The sequence below is a fragment of the Leucopleurus acutus genome (assembly GCF_964270905.1).
Source record: "Leucopleurus acutus genome assembly, chromosome: 7".
NCBI lineage: Eukaryota > Metazoa > Chordata > Mammalia > Artiodactyla > Delphinidae > Leucopleurus > Leucopleurus acutus.
In genome coordinates this window covers 75,171,601-75,188,522 of record NC_139150.1, presented here as the reverse complement: position 1 = coordinate 75,188,522, position 16,922 = coordinate 75,171,601, and the positions used below count along the sequence as shown (strand labels likewise).

Genomic DNA, 16,922 nt, shown 5'->3' with positions numbered 1-16,922 from the left:
ATGCCCTATCCTGGAGGTTCGGAAGGGTATCCCTAGAAAAGGGCCACTTCAGCTAAGACCCAAAGGCTCAGGGACGTCACACAGGCTGGTAGTGAGGGCAGAGTGGGATGGGTGGATTGGGTTCTACCATGCCTCATCTCCTCCTCTAAATATTAACATTTATGTCATCGTATTTTATATCGTTTTCTCCCTGATAGACTGTAGTTCCTTGAGAACAGTGACCTCATCTCCCAGGCACCTGGTCCATAGCACAAGTACGGAGCATAAGTAAATGGTCACTTAATTTTTCAATATACGTATCTCTACATAATTGCCTTGCTTAATATTATAAGGGTGCAAAAGTACCTAGATTCTGTTCTGTATATTTGGTTATTTTTTTAACCAGCACATTGGTATCGTTTTCTAATCGAGTCTCTGAGCAGCTGGCACGCCTATTCGCAAGCTCCTGTTACTCAGATGTTTCCTATTTGATAGGGGGCGCTGGAGGGTGAGCTGGGGTCAGCGTGCAAGAGAGGTAGCAGCTGGCGTCAGCTCTGCAGCAGGTGGACCTCAGAAGCGGCTCATTCATCTAACTAAAATATATGAAACGTGTCCTCCTAAATGCCACAAGGCACAAGTCTCCTTCCCAGCCTGCGATCCAGGACATTCTTAAGGATGAAAGAGGAGCTGCTGCCCTGTGCCAGGCACTGTGCTAGTGAGGGTTTCTTCTTCCTGACACCTTGGAGCTCACAAGTAGAGCTAACCCACATGCCCGTCGCCCATGTGTGTGCACGCGCGCACGCACACACACACACACACACACACAGGTGTACAAACTGGCTCCTTGCACGCAGGCCTCCAGGTGGGCACAGGTGGGGGGCGTGGCTGATGCACGGTGGGAGGGGCGGGAGTGCCTGAAGGCCTCCCAGGCAGATCAGAGTCATCTTGCTGGAGTTGGGAAAATGAATGGCAATTAGCCAAGAGAGCAGGGCGTGGTAGGAGCAGGCCACGGGCAAGGGTCTCGCCTGTGCAGAGACCCAGAGAAGGAGAACAGATGGCACATTTGGGATCTATAAATGCCCACAAGAGCATTTATAGAAAGGCCAGCTGGTTGTGGTTGACTGTCAGACACATTGGGATAGTCTTCATTTCTATTAAAAAATGTCCTTCCTCCCACTTTTCTCGACTTGTACCTATCCTTCATTTTTTCATCTTTGATTGAAACTTACGTAAAGAGAAGTTGTGCTCTACTGTAAGAAAAACAGCCGTCTAAATCCAATGATCATATCAACCAGTAAGTGATACTTCACTCCTGATGGGGAGACTGCTGGGAGTGGTGGAGACTAGGGCAAACTGGAGAGTGTATTCTGCATCTGAAGAGGACAGCAATTCTCAACTCAGCTGCCCAGTGGCTCCAGATCTTGCAATTTTTCCAAAACACAGAGCAACCTGGAATTTTGGCAAGTTAGCTGAGGTTTTTAAACATTGCTTTGATTTAAAAAAAAAAAAAAAAAGCCTGCAGCCAGTGGAACACATCTGTATGCAGAGCCTTATTCCTGGGCCATGCTTGCAACCTCTGGTTTAAAGGCTCCAGAGGTTGCCAGGGTATTTTCAGAATCCTTCAACAAGTCATTGCTCTGCTTATAGTTACTCCTAACCATCCTTCTCCCCCTGCTTTCCAGAAAGAGATGACGAGCAGGATGTGTCACTAACGCCCCATCTTACCCTACGGAAGAAAGAGGAAAAGCTGTTTCCTCCTGGAGTCCCGGGCCGGCAGGAGGGAGACCTCCCTGGCTGAAAAGGCGCACCTACTTCCGGGAGCAGGCATGCTGGAGACCGGCGGTGACTCCTGAGAGATGTTCCCCGCTCATTTCGTGTGCTCTTAACCGTCTGAGCGCTGCTAGCCGTGACCTGTGGACCTGGCCAGGAGAGAAGGACGGCCCCTCACCCATCCTGGAGGAAGGAAGCCTCTGCACTTACATGCGTGTCGCAGTTCTGCCTGTGACCTGCCACCTAAGCTTTACTGGAATTCAGGTTTTGAGACTGAGATACTTACCTGTACTTTTCCACTTACCTGTCTCGTCAGCCGGCTGCCTTTTCTGTAACGTGTTTTCTGAGTACCCAGTGAATTTTGGAACTCTGGACGCACAGCCCGTTTTTCTCTAACAAGCCTTCCCGTGCGGTCCCTGCAGGCTCTGGCCCTGATGCCGTGGTCTTGGCTGGGAGGTCCGTCCCACAGCATCAGTGCAGTTTCCCCCATAAGCAGTTTGACCAGGGACCACTCCTCGGGGTGGCTTGTCTTGCCCCAGATAGGGTCTGCACACTTTCATTGCAGGGACGAGACTGGTCTCTAGCCTAAGGCTAACTAGTTACCAGTTCACCCTCAACAGAATGTGCTTTTTATAACCACACCATTCCTTGTCTCTTCCGTTCAAGATATTTTTTTTTTCCCTGATTTCCCCGAAGAGAGAAATAAAAGGAAGTTATAAATGACCAAGAATGATCAGCAGACGCCCTGAGCCAAATTAGTGCAGTGTTTGTTCATTATTAAAGGGTGTGGTGGCTATCTTCGAACAATACTGAAATTTCAGTGGAAAAAAAAAAACCCAACAAAAGTACAATGGGTCATTTGGTGCCTGTAGCTCAAATGCCCCGCCCACTGATTCTTAATCGCCCCAGACGGCCCCCTGAGCTTCTAGATCCAGCCGATGTTTTCTTCCTCTTCCTCTGCGCTCTCCCTTCCTCTGCCTTATGATATTATGGCACAAAGTTAATTTCTGCCCGGAGGATGCTGGGGCCACAGTTGCCAAGGTAACGGTGGAGCTGGAGCCAACTTCCTTCTCCCATCCTTCCCAGTGTTTCTATCCCAGTAGACAGAATCATTCTGTGCTACATCCTGCCTTTTGAAAGCTAAGTGACTTTTAGCTGAAGCAATGTTGCCTTCTCTGATTCATTCGCAAAACCGTGGTGGTCCTGAGAGCCTATGACTAGGGGGTGATGATACTTCCAGTGAGCATTTGAATTCGACAAAATAGCAGTTGGTGGAGGGATGTAGATAAGAATGTATTAGGGCATTTCAATGTAATACTGATTAAAGAATAACTCAACAGCTCTGATTTTGTTTCATTGCATGTAATGTGTTAAAACCATTTGGAGCTGCTGCGAGAGCCTAGAAAGGCATGAAGTCTTTCTTGGTCCAAACAGAAAGGGTCAACTGTCTGGGCACCGTGGCATTCTGTGTTGACCTAACCCGGCAAACCGACCCTTGCTTTGTATCTCGTCAAAGTTGTCTCATGGAATCCAAGTGCTGCTACCTCTCTCCATATTGTTGCGCCCTGATCAACAACAAACGTACCTTTTTTGCTTTTTGTTTTTTTGCTTCCTAAGTAACTTCAAGAGGACAAGATAGGCGAAGATTTTTCTCAGCATCATTTTTGGCTGAAAGCATATCTGACTGTCCTAAGCTTCCAGAGATCAGACAAATGAGCCCGTCTTCCCGACCTATGCACGATGCAGTTAGTGCCACGTGGGAGTGTTGAGCAGTGAGACAGAGAAATGACAGCATGGAGCCCAGGCCCTGGGAGGAACTCTGAAGCTCTGCACAATGGAAAACACAGGAGTTTTTTTGCATTAAAAAGTTGACTAAGTTGGGCTTCCCTGGTGGCGCAGTGGTTGAGAGTCCGCCTGCCGATGCAGGGGACGCGGGCTCGTGCCCCGGTCCGGGAAGATCCCACATGCCGCGGAGCGTCTGGGCCCGTGAGCCATGGCTGCTGAGCCTGCGCGTCCGGAGCCTGTGCTCCGCAACGGGAGAGGCCACAACAGTGAGAGGCCCGCGTACCGCAAAAAAAAAACAACAAAAAGTGGACTAAGTTCCGGTATTTCAATAATGCCTGATCAAGTAGGATGCTGGACTCTGAAGACTTCTGTTATGAAGTCTTTTGAAGGTTATTTTCTGTTAACTGTTTGTGCATATGCAGTTTCCACTCAATTAAAAAAAAAATCCAGAGTTTTTTAAAACTTCTTGGAACAGTGTCCCCCTGGTTGTATTGCTCGCTGCGCTAATCGGCACTGCTAGGGTAAGTGCTGGCAAACCACTCTTACGTTTTAATTACAGACTGTTCCTATTCCCGTAGAACTTTGTTTGGCAAATTCTGAAGAAAATCATTACAGACGATCTTTCATCTCTTTGGCCTGACTACATCCTAAGTACCTCTCCTGGCAAATGGAGATCTGAGCTCCCGGCATCTCTTCAGGCATCTCCTACTCTCTGGGTCTGAGACTGACATCTTGCTTCTTCCTCCTAACCTGGCTCGCTCTCCCTCATTTCCCACTATTTTTGTTTTTAGTTGAGTAATACATGTATCGATGATTTTCTTTTTTTTTTTTTTTTGAGAAATGTCAAAGTGGAAATTTCAAAAAGGAAAGATTACAATGACATCCATATACCCGTAGTTGTCATTCTCTTTAGTTAGTGGATTAGAGTCCTTCTTTTATGTATGTGTGAGGTGTGTGTGTACGTGTGTGTGTGTGTGTGTGTGCGTGCGTGTATGTGCGTCTTTCATGACACTGACATTAGTAAAGAGTTCTGGCTAGTTTGTTTGTAGAATGTTTCACTATCTGGCATTTTTTTCTGATTGTTTCCTCATTATTAGATTCAGGTTAAACATTTTTTAGCAAGAATACTATGTAAGTGATGTGTTTCTTTCCTTTTGCATCATATCAGGAAGCATATAATGTCTAGTTGTCTCTTTTTATGATAAATATTAAGCTTGATCAGTGGGTTGAGGTGTCGTCTGCCTGATCCATTCATTATAAATTCCCATAATTCATTATAAAGATCTGAAGTTCCGTATGCATACATTTTATAGAGTGTGAGACCGTACCTATGTGCTTTCCTTTCCTAACATTCACAAAGAGGTCCAGGATCTCCAAAAGATTACAGCCATTGCAGTTAGATGATATAGCAGTGACAGAGAATTCATCTTTTCCCATTTAACAGAAGAGGACACAAAAAGTTTCCCTCTGCAGGTAATGCATGAGTATGCTGACTAATGAGAATTTGTGCGGTCCCTGAAGCCAGAGTTAAGACATATATAACTTTTTTTTCTCCCATCCTCAGTGACCTCCCATTCAGACCGATGGTTTATTTTAGAGAGCGTGCATTTTCATTGATGGTGATTGCCCAAGGGTGCAACAATTGATTTGGGTGGGGAGGAAATCTTATATATTACACTGGGTCATGGCCTGACCATAGTACATATACAGATATGAAGTATATATGTCGTATTAAATTTCCGTAGGGATAGGGAGATGATTAGGAATAAAATGTCTTAAAAGGCTCTTTAGGAGGATGATAATTTTAAAAAAATTGAGAAATACCCATCTGGAGTCAGTTTCTACTTCTGAGATTTCTCATTTTCTCTTCCTGGGGTGTTTGCTCGTTTCTGAGCGCCAGGATGAATGGAAGCAACTGCGAGAGATTTCTTAAGCTATTCCTTCTACCCTCCCAAACCACATCAATAATATTCCAGGTGAAAAACCAATTCTCCTCTCAACGAACTTCAGGCACAGAAATTCTGCAGCATCCTCTGGTATAACCCACAGACCAGATTCAGTCTGAAATCCTTCCATTCAACTTGAGTTAAACTATTATCTATGCGTTTCAGCTCACCTTTTCTAGTATCCCACATTAAGATCCAAAGACTGTATAAGTAAAAACATACTAAATGAGAGCTTTATTTGCATGGCCACTAAATATTTGAAGACTGTTACCAGTTGTCTTTCAGCCTTCCTCCATTTATCATCTCCCAATGGTGGAATTCTCTTGGAAGTCTCGTTGCCCCACTGCTAACATTGCTGTACTTGAGCGTGAAACCTTCCCAAAGCTCTCCATGTCACTGTGCATTATGGATGTAACTAGCAGTGAACATTAGAAATTACTGCATGCTGTCTCCAAACTATGTTGTGTCTTTGCTAACTCTTGACTTGATTTTATACACTTATAAATGTTCTTTTCTATTGTATTGGCCCGCACTAAATCCTTACCTATATTCTGTTCCGCCATTTTGCTTTTCTTCTTTAGCTTCCTTCCTTCCTACCTTTAGCGTTCCCTGTAAGATCAGACTGAGTTATTTTGTTTTAATCTCCTCTTTAATTGGCAAAGCATTAGGGGACGTGGATAGAATTTCTCTTATCTTTTTGTGGTGATTATGTCTTCTGGTCATTAATGGAAGCACATCACTTCCTATGGTCTCTAACCTTACACCGCTTCCACACCCTATGGGTATCACACTGTGAGAACAAGAAATATCATAGGAAAAGTACAGCCACCAAGGAATGTGTACAAAGGCAAAATCACTAAAAGGAATCTGATGTGTCACTTGGTTAATACTGTTGTCCTTTGTGCTTTGATCATTTTCGTTCTTAATGAAATAGGTGATTCTCTCCTAGAATTAGCGAAACAAAGCGTGTTTTGGAACTAATGGGGTTTTTTTCCCTGCTTTTAAAAATATATCAACAAAAAACCTTATAACACATTGTTTCCCTCTGGGCAGTTATTAATTCTGGGTAACCAGTTTTCAATGAATAAATAAGGATTTTTGTAACTTTTAGAGGGAAGAGTCCATTTCTAATCTGACAGTTAAGCTGTTTTACTAGCTTTTAATGTTCTAATTTCAAAGTTTTTCAGTATCTTTTCTAATTGCATCAGAAAAAAGATTTAGCATATTTTTAGTTCCATTTGTGATTAAATTAAGGGTTTGGTTCTAAGAACAGACTAACAATGAAAAACAATTAAAATGCAAGATAAAACTAAAGGATATTTATGAAATCAGTTTTATGTGAGCTTAGGAATTCAAATGTTACAAATAAAAGACACATAACCATCTTCTATTTTGTCTTTTTTATGTGTTTGTTTTATTTCTTTAACAAGCATATTCTTCATCCTGCAATGATCCTGGAACAAATAAATGAAAAGAAAGGTTAACTCTACACAAAACTAATTCAAAATTTATTTTAGAACGCATGCACATGTCCGTATTTTAGCAGAAGTTCCTTTATTCTATTACAAATTTTCCCGGGAGGGTGTCATGCATATTGTGTAGCTTCTCAACAGATTAATGTTGTACATCTTTTTTCTTGCAGTAGGATTCAGTATTAAGTTTGGTAACAGCCTGACATATAAAGGTAATAAGTCTAGATTATAGAAAAAACTCATCAACCAGAGTAAACAGACCTGAGGTTTAATCTCAGGTTTGCCACTACCTTATCTGTATGACCTTGCGTAGTATATTGAATTGTTATGAACTGCAACTGGGGTCCTAGATTTGTTCCTACGTAGCTTATAATTATTTTTGGACACTGATGTAAGATTAAAATATTAACATATTTGGAAAAGCAGAAACATGTAAATTCTATATACTTATATATTATCGATATCAGTACATTTACAGTCACTGTGTAATCATTGTAAGTGACTCCAAAAGTAGCCCCGTTCCTAATAGCAACAATAGAATACTATGTCTGACGAAAGCTGTTTGTGACGAGGTGATTTCTAGACACAGGGCAGTGAGGAACGAGATTTCTGGAACTCAATCACACACATAAGGGTTTCTCTGTTTCTCAGTTCCACTGTCTGAAATGTATCCCAAGAAGTGACAGAGAGGCGGGCTATGGATGGAATTTGTCCTGCAGGCGTGTTTTGTTGGACCTACGAAGATTGTAGTTGTTGTTGTTGTTTAACTAGTACCGATGTTTAAAACTCGGAAAATTTGACACATGAAAATTTCTGGCTTCTCTTACAAAATCAGAAGATCTGGCCACACAAGGCTTTTGTTTTCAGGAATCGGCTGAGAAGTGGCTGACCTATTTTGATGGAGTTTCTCTCTAATGTACCACTGTCCTCTTACACTGGGATGCTTCACTCATGTACATTTCTTGCCACTCCCCTAAGGCATGTCAGGTCACAGCCCCTGCTTTACCATGTCTAGAGAGGCCCCTGAGGAAACCACTATTTTAATTTTCAAATGTATCCCCATACACATTGAATACCTGGTGTATTATCATATTCTCCCTAGTAACCTACATTGTATTAATGATAATAAATGGAAAACTGTCTTAGAAGACAATAAATTCAAACCAGATGCCTTCAGTCCTTCCACCCAACAACAGCAAAATTGATACTCCCATAAGAAGTTTGCTTCCCGTGGACGCTAAGCTGATCATTAAATCTATGCAATCTTTCAATATCCTAAATTCTTAAATTTCAACTTTGCTTCCAAGCAGACTTCATTGCTACATTGACCAAATGATAAAGAACTGTCATTGGGAAGCAATCGTAGTGTCATTTATAACAACTACATATTTTATCTGAGTTTTCTATTTCGTTGTGAAGTAGATTTTAACAGAACACGTTATTTTAACGGAAACTTCTTATTTTAATGCAGCATTCATCATCTAACTGAGTTTTAATGAAGACAAAAAAAAATCCCAGTACTTAATAAATTAAAACCCAAATGAGGACATCCAATTCAATCTAATTAAACTTTGATTGAGCTTATAAATATTACTGCATACTAGATTAAGTTGAATAACTGCTCCGGAGGAAATCGTATCATATCACTGAGATGTGACCTCACCTATAACCAAATCAGCAAAGGATAAGAGTGTAAGCATTTTCAAGAAATATATAGAACATAGAGGCACAAAGGTATCAACAGAATCCTATGTTTATTAACCCAGAAACAATATTTTGGATAACTGTTTCTCCATAACTGTGCATATAATGTCTCTACAATGATATATTTAGTATTGCTAAAAACTACATGCGGACATCCACCCATAAGAGGCAGCAGCATTTAGAAAAATCGTACATTGTGGCTTGTTTATTTATCTAAAGGCTAATTATTTCACTTAGGGCAAAGATGCTGAGGTCTTTTAGACAGGATGAAGTTTGGTGGGAGGAGTTAACACTGGCTGGACATGAGGAACTGGGCCGCCCACCCCTGCCCGGTCTGTGGATGAGAATATAGTCCCTTCTTTGCTCAAAACCTCGGATTAAAAGCCTTCAGTTCCCCTCTCTCCCTCCACTCCTTGCTGGTGTCACACATGCTGGTCACATTCATACTTATGGCCTCTGCGCTGGCCGTTCCCCTGCCTAGATGCTCTGCCCCCAAATACCCTCATGTCTAATTCCTTCTCCCCTCAAGTCTTTGCTTGAATGTCACCTTCTCACTGGGGCCTCTGCTGGTCACACCTGCCCACCAAGACTCACGGTCCCCCTTTCTCTGGGCAAATTTTCTTCTTCCCATAGCATCTGTGTTGTGTAATTTATTTACTAGGTTTATTGTGTATCGTCTGTCTCCCCCAACTAGAGTATAAATTCCATGTCATCAGGGATCTCTGTTTTGTTGATTGATGTATACCTAGCACCTAGAGGAGAGTGTCTGGCACATAGTAGATGCTCAATAGACCTTTGATGAATGAATGAATGAATTCACATGGAAGACAAGTGCCTAATTAAGATGTGCTATCAGAGAGAGATTAATTAACAGCAATGCATAATAATGATAATATTAGATGCTACTAACACCAAAAGTATACATTTGAGTGCATACTCTTAGCACACGCTAAGCGTTTTACTTGGATTATCTCATTTAATGGTCATGATGAGGTGGGTTATGATGAGATAAGCCACCATGAGGTGGGTTATCTATGTGTGTCCCCATTTTAAAGTCAGAGTTACCTAAGTAATTTGCCTGAGGTCACAAGCAAGAAAGTGAGGTCACACAGGGCTGCTCCAGAGCCCACACTCTGCACTAAAGGAGTCACCCCCCCCCCCCCACCGTGAGGCATCATGGTCTTCCTCTCTATAGATACCGCGGCCACGTCACATAGCACTTCAGCCTTCAGTTTCTTTCCTGGCCATTTGTTCATGTGATTGTAGCAGTGCTTCTGTGACCAGTCCAGCTGTGGTCAGAAAGCATTTCTATTCACAAGATGTTCATCCACACATACAGAGTGGACCCTTAGTCAGAGATCAGGTGGGACAACAGATCTAACGGGGACACCAAGAGGATCAGAATAACTGGTCCACAGAGTGTTGAGTGGTGTGAGGCCAAGACCAGAGGCCACGATGAGGTCCCTGAGTGGGCAGGGGACGCAAGTCCAGGAGGAATCACCCAGGTTGGGAGCAGGGTGTTCCTATGATCAATTGAAATGGTACATAAGAAACTTCTAGGTCTTGCTCCCTGCTGTGAAATGGGAAGAATAAAAGCATGCATTTCACTCATCCTTAGAGGAAAACGAAAAGACTTTTAAGAATTAATAAACAGGACTTCCCTGGTGGCGCAGTGGTTGGGAATCCGCCTGCCAGTGCAGGGGATGCCGGTTTGAGCCCTGGTCCGGGAAGATCCCACGTGCCACAGGGCAGCTGGGCCGGTGTGCCACAACTACTGAAGTCCGCGCGCCTAGAGCCCGTGCTCCGCAACAAGAGAAGCCACCGCAGTGAGAAGCCCGCGCACTGCAACCAAAGAGCAGCCCCCCCCGCTCGCCGCAACTAGAGAAAGCCTGCGTGCAGCAACAAAGACCCAACACAGCCAAAAATAAATAAATTTAAAAAAAGAATTAATAAACAGAAACACCCAACGCAGAAGATTAGCTTTGACAATAAGAAATTTGAGAAACTATCACAGTTAATTTTTGCTTTTTCTTCTCTATGAAAAAAATTAATGCATTAATTCTCCAGCCATAATGTAAAATATGTGGTTACAGGAACTATTAGAAATATACAGCCGAGAGGCTAGAGCAACGAGCGGCTGAGGGATTTATTTATGCATGTATTCCATGGGCTAATTTAGAAATGAATAGGAAACACACTGAATTTGAAAAGCAGCCTCCATTCCATCCACCTGACTTATGCAGCTTCCTCTGAGGTCACCAGGAGTCCTGCAGAGCATAAATGTTTACAAGTTCCTGGTTCCACAGGGAGATCTTTAATATGTCAGGACATAATGCTGGCCTATGTTTTAAGGCTGGATGAAATTAGTATGCTGCGAGGAGATGAATGATGTTAACCTTCCCGTTCCTAGGGCTCCGTGGACATTATCCGTGAAATGATTCAACCTCCACACATAGAGGCAGCATTTGTCAAAAGAGTGAGTAGTGGGAGTATTTTTTTTAATAGTAACTCATTAGATTCAGCAATAATTGAACCAAGGAAGTTAAAGAAAATTCATTCAAAAGGTGAACCCCATTTCACACTCCTAGGAAGAATTTTTAACACATTTCCAACCTTAGCGTGGGCTTCCTGAGGTTGTGCAGAAAACACCGGGTGTAGCTTTGGTATTAAGTACTAACAGGGCATTATCTAGACATTGAATTCAGTAAAACCCTGTGAGCATATGGATTTGAAATAAAAGAAATAAACAATTGCAAGTCCAGAAAGTTCCTAAGAGCTGTAAGCTGTAAGTTATTGCCACGTTAGCATTCAGGAAAAAGATTGTGCTGCCCTTAGGCTCGTGGCATTGCATTGAAATTTGCGTTCTTTCTCCTAAGTGACTGAAAAAGGACTTCGGAGCGACTCAAATAGAGACACGTGAAGGGAAGGTACCCAAGCCCCTCACCCACTGCCGAGAGGAAGAGAAAATTCAAGGGAATTTTTACATGAACATTCTCTGGTGCTCATAGATTCCTGTTACCGTGTGGGAAAGGACTAGAAACAGATGGGTGTGCTGAGTGCTTTCAAGGGGGTTAGGAGGACATTTTGGGGGGAAGAAGGGCTAGGAATTAATTTACTGAGAATCTACTTTGTGCCAAGCACTGTGTTTGGTACTTGACATCTCTCCTCCCATCCCCTTCTCACAACTGTTCCCTGAGGGAACTATTGGTGACAACAGCCATCCGTAATCTGTTGCAGATGTGGTGACCGAGCGCAGTGGCTGGGGAGCTGGGATGAGGCCTTGCTCTCATCCAGTGCTAGGCATCGTGCCAAGCATTCTACTCTGATTATCTGAATTAATCCTCACTCCAGTCCTTGGGGTAGATACTATTGTTATTATTCCCATTTTACAGATGAGGAAACTGAGGTTGAGGGGCAAGAATCTTTTTCAAGGTCATGCAGCTAGTTAGTGGTGGAGCTGGGATTTGAAACCAGGCAGTCTGTCTCCAGACCCCCTGCTCTTCATCACTAGGTTACATCGCTCCAACACACACACTTCAGCTATTAAAAAGTTATTCCTCCTTTTCCCTTGTTCACTTGCTACCCTGGTGACAAAGCTTCTTTCACCATGAGGGTCAAAACATGAGTCGCCCCTGAAAAGCCCAGAGGAATCTGGGGAAGCAGCGTTGAGGAAGTTACACAGGTGAGATGAATGCCTGCTGCACAGAACAGAAAGGGTGAATCTGATGAAAATGCCCCTGAAAGTTAAGATCGTCAAACCGATGGGTCAAAGGGAGGAAACAAGTGGGCTTAATGCCCAAGCGGCTGCCGATGCGCAGCCAGCTGCTGCCTGGGGAAGAAAACCTGGCTTCGGAAGCCCAGCCTCTGCCAGCTTCAGAAGAGCAGCCAGGGGTACAATCGCCCCTCTGATTCAGAGGGGTTCACACCTTCCAGTTGTCCCCCAAACAGTTTCCTTTCTGATCAGACTTAGTCTTGCAGGGATGACTAGTACATACCAAGGAACAGGCAAGACTGGAAAATAGGGAAATTCAGCCCAAGTCATCAGGCGAGCACCTCCCTGCTAGTGCTGAGCGCTCTCAAGGGCCCTTCATCAACCTAGTAACGGACTCACAGATGCTGTCATTTTGCAGATTTCGCTGGGGCAGGAGAACGGAAGCCTCAGCTCCTTTGCTTTGGGCTGGGTGCCCTCATCTGTCTTTGCTTTTTCCCATCCCTGGGTTCAGAAGCCCTTAGAGAAGAAATAATTTTCCCCATTTATGTGCACTTCTTCAGCATCCATCCTTGTACCAATCGCGTCTGATAACTACTAAGATGTGATTTGCCTTAAGGCCAGCTGGGAGAGATCTATGGACACGAAGGAGACATCTGATAACTGCTAGAGTTCAAATACAGCCGATCCGTGAATACGGAGTGGAGAGAGCAGCTAGTTCCAATGGAAAGCTTTTGCCAAAACAGACTATGTAGTCTGGCTAGCAGAAACGGCAAGTGTTCATTCAGAAAAATTGGAAACCAAACTGTGCCCTTTTCTCTACCACGCTTAGATTGTCCTGAAGGGGAGATTTATTTCAATGAGATTATGGAAAGACAAAATAGCAGATAAGATTCAGCAACTTAGGGGAAAGATTTGACAAAACTCTTATTAGAAAATTAGGGACTTCCCTGGCTGTCCACTGGTTGAGAATCTGTGCTTCCACTGCAGGGGGCGCGGGTTTGATCGTTGGTCAGGGAACTAAGATCCTGCATGCAGCTCAGCACAGCCTAAATTAATTAATTAATCAATTAATTAAAAAAAGAAAATTAGCCTCAGAGTCACAGAGGCCCCTCTTCCTCCACCGGCACGGCCTCTGCCTGTCCCTAGGCTCCCCTTCCTCGTGCCCCAAACACTACAAAAGGCAGGAGACACTCTCCTTGCCTCCAAATCCCCTCTCCCCTCCCACTCTTCACAAACTGAAGCCAGGCTGCTCTTTCTAAATCCCAGACCTGTGCCCCTTCCCCCCACCCCTCAGTGCTCTTCCCTGGCAGCCCACCACCACCAGCAGGAACCAGACTCTTTAGCGAGGCCCCGAGGCAGTCTTCTCACAAGTTAGAAAGAATGGCCAACAACCCTTGCACTCATCCTCCGTTTTTTGGATTTCGTAGCCTAGAAAGTTTAATATGAAACAACCCAATGGCTTGGGTTCTGCAGACCTATTGTGCAGGATACTGTCCACGTAAACAATAAGCTATACACCTGCAGTTTTGTGCTGCCTCACCTCTCCTAACTGATGCCCTCACTGTACGGAAGGACAACCTAGGAAGCAGAGTGGGCAGGTCTGTAAGAACCATGCACCAGGGTCCATTTCCAGGCTCTCTTTGTTCCATTGGACAAAGGACAGTGCAGCACAATCCTACCGGGCCTGTAGCACGTTCTCCATGAGTTTTTATTAGGATGGCCTTTTGCCAATATCCCCAACTTAGTCTCCAAATCACTCAGTCCTTCAGCTTATAAAATGGTTTGTTATAAGAAACAGTCCTATGAAATTCATTAATGAGCCTCACAGAAGTTTTTTTTCAGCATTTATTTTAGCACCTACTATGTGCAAGGGTCTGCAGATACAGCAGTAAATAAGATACACTGGGTCTCACAGAGCTTATATTCTAGCAAGGGGAGATTATCAGGAAACATTATTTGCATGCAAATAACTCCTTATCATCAGGACGAATCCTCCAAGGGTAAGCTCAAGGCATTATATAAGAACAGGAGAACCTGGATTTGGCTCAAGATGGTGGAGTAGAAGAACGTGTGCTCACTCCCTCTTGCAAGAGAACTGGAATCACAACTAACTGCTGAATAATCATGACAGGAAGACACTGGAACTCACCAAAAAAGATGCCCCACATCCAAAGACAAAGGAGAAGCCACAATGAGACAGTAGGAGGGATGCAATCACAATAAAATCAAATCCCATAACTGCTGGGTGGGTGACTCATGAACTGGAGAACAATTATACCACAGAAGTCCACCCACTGGAGTGAAGGTTCTGAGCCCCACGTCAGGGTTCCCAAACTGGGGTCCAGCAACGGGAAGAGGAATCCCCAGAGAATCAGACGTTGAAGGCAAGTGGGATTTGATTGCAGGACTTTGACAGGACTGGGGGAAACAGAGACTCCACTCTTGGAGGGCACACACAAAGTAGTGTACACATTAGGACCGAGGGGGAAGGAGCAGTGACCCCATAGAGACTGAACCAGACCTACCTGCTAGTGTTGGAGGGTCTCCTGCAGAGGCAGGGGATGGCTGTGGCTCACCATGGAGACAAGGAAACTGGCAGCAGAAGTTCTGGGAAGTACTCCTTGGCATGAGCCCTCCTGGAGTCCACCATTAGCCCCACCAAAGAGCCTCTAGCCTCCAGTGCTGAGTCACCTCAGGCCAAACAACCAACAAGGAGGGAACTCAGCCCCACCCATCAGCAGACAAGTGGATTAAAGTTTTACTGAGCTCTGCCCACGAGAGCAACACCCAGCTCTACCCACCACCAGTTCCTCCTATCAGGAAGCATGCACAAGCCTCTTAGATAGCCTCATCCACCAGAGGGCAGACAGCAGAAGCAAGAAGAACGACAGTCCTGCAGACTGTGGAATTAAAACCACATTCACAGAAAGATAGACAAAATGAAAAGGCAGAGGACTGTGTACCAGATGAAGGGACAATATAAAACCCCAGAAAAAAAAACTAAATGAAGTGGAGATAGGCAAGCTTCCAGAAAAAGAATTCAGAATAATGATAGTGAAGATGATCCAGAGCCTTGGAAAAAGAATGGAGGCAAAGATTGAAAAGATGGAAGAAATGTTTGACAAAGACCTGGAAGAAATGTTTGACAAAGTCCTAGAAGAAATAAAGAACAAAGAGAGATGAACAATACAATAACTGAAATGAAAAATACACTAGAAGGAATCAATAGCAGAATAACTGAGGCAGAAGAATGAATAAGTGACCTGGAAGACAGAATGGTGGGAGTCACTGCCATGGAACAGAATAAAGAAAAAAGAATGAAAAGAAATGAAGACAGCCTAAGAGACATCTGGGACAACATTAAATGCACCAACATTTGCATTGTAGGGGTCCCAGAAGGAGAAGATAGAGAGAAAGGACCTGAAAAATATTTGAAGAGATTATAGTCAAAAACTTTCCTAACGTGAGAAAGGAAATAGCCACCCAAGTCCAGGAAGCACAGAAAGTCTCAAACAGGATAAACCCAAGGAGAAACATACCAAGACACATAGTAATCAAATTGAAAAAAATTAAAGACAAAGAAAAATTATTAAAACCAACAAAGGAAAAACAACAAATAACATAAAGAGGAATTCCCATAAGGTTAACAGCTGATTTCTCAGCAGAAACTCTACAAGCCAGAAGGGAGTGGCATGATATATTTAAAGTGATGAAAGGGAAGAAACTACAACCAAGATTACTCTACCCAGCAAGGGTCTCATTCAGATTTGATGGAAAAATATAAAGCTTTACAAATAAGCAAAAGCTAAGAGAATTCAGCACCACCAAACCAGCTCTACAACAAATGCTAAAGGAACTTCTCTAAGTGGGAAACACAAGAGAAGAAAAGGACCCACCAAAACCCAAAGCAATTAAGAAAATGGTAATAGGAACATACATATTGATAATTACCTTAAATGTGAATGGATTAAATACTCCAACCAAAAGACACAGGCTCGCTGAATGGATACAAAAACAAGACCCATATGTACGCTGTCTACAAGAGACCCACTTCAGACCTAGGGACACATACAGACTGAAAGTGAGGAGATGGAAAAAGATATTCTATGCAAATGGAAATCAAAAGAAAGTTGGAGTAGCAATACTCATAGCAGATAAAATAGATTTTAAAATAAAGAATGTTACAAGAGACAAGGAAGGACACTCTATAATGATCAAAGAATCAATCCAAGAAGAAGATATAACAACTATAAATATATATGCACCCAACATAGGAGCACCTCAATACATAAGGCAAGTGCTAACAGCTATAAAAGTGGAAATCAACAGTAACACAATAATAGTGTGGGACTTTAACACCTCACTTACACCAATGGGCAGATCATCCAGACAGAAAATAAGGAAACACAAGCTTTAAATGACACAAGAGACCAGATAGATTTAATTGATATTTATAGGACATTCCATCTGAAAACAGCAGATTACACTTTCTTCTCAAGTGCACATGGAACATTCTCCAGGATAGATCACATCTTGGGTCACAAATCAAACCTC

At 43.3% G+C, this 16,922-nt stretch overlaps 1 protein-coding gene across 3 annotated transcripts in view; it reads left to right on the top strand.

Annotated features, from left to right (window-relative positions):
- The window catches only part of MOB3B (MOB kinase activator 3B), a 230,045-nt gene that overhangs the window by 202,659 nt on the left and 10,464 nt on the right, over positions 1–16,922 (top strand). For 2 of the 3 annotated variants that reach the window (XM_082843551.1, XM_082843550.1), the window contains exon 4: positions 1,662–6,852. The exons of the other annotated variant lie outside the window; for it this stretch is intronic. In XM_082843551.1, coding sequence (XP_082699677.1) covers positions 1,662–1,691 — 30 coding nt within the window. In that variant the 3' untranslated portion in view covers positions 1,692–6,852. Of the gene's footprint in view, positions 1–1,661; positions 6,853–16,922 lie in introns of those variants that run through there. 3 annotated transcript variants of the gene reach the window in all.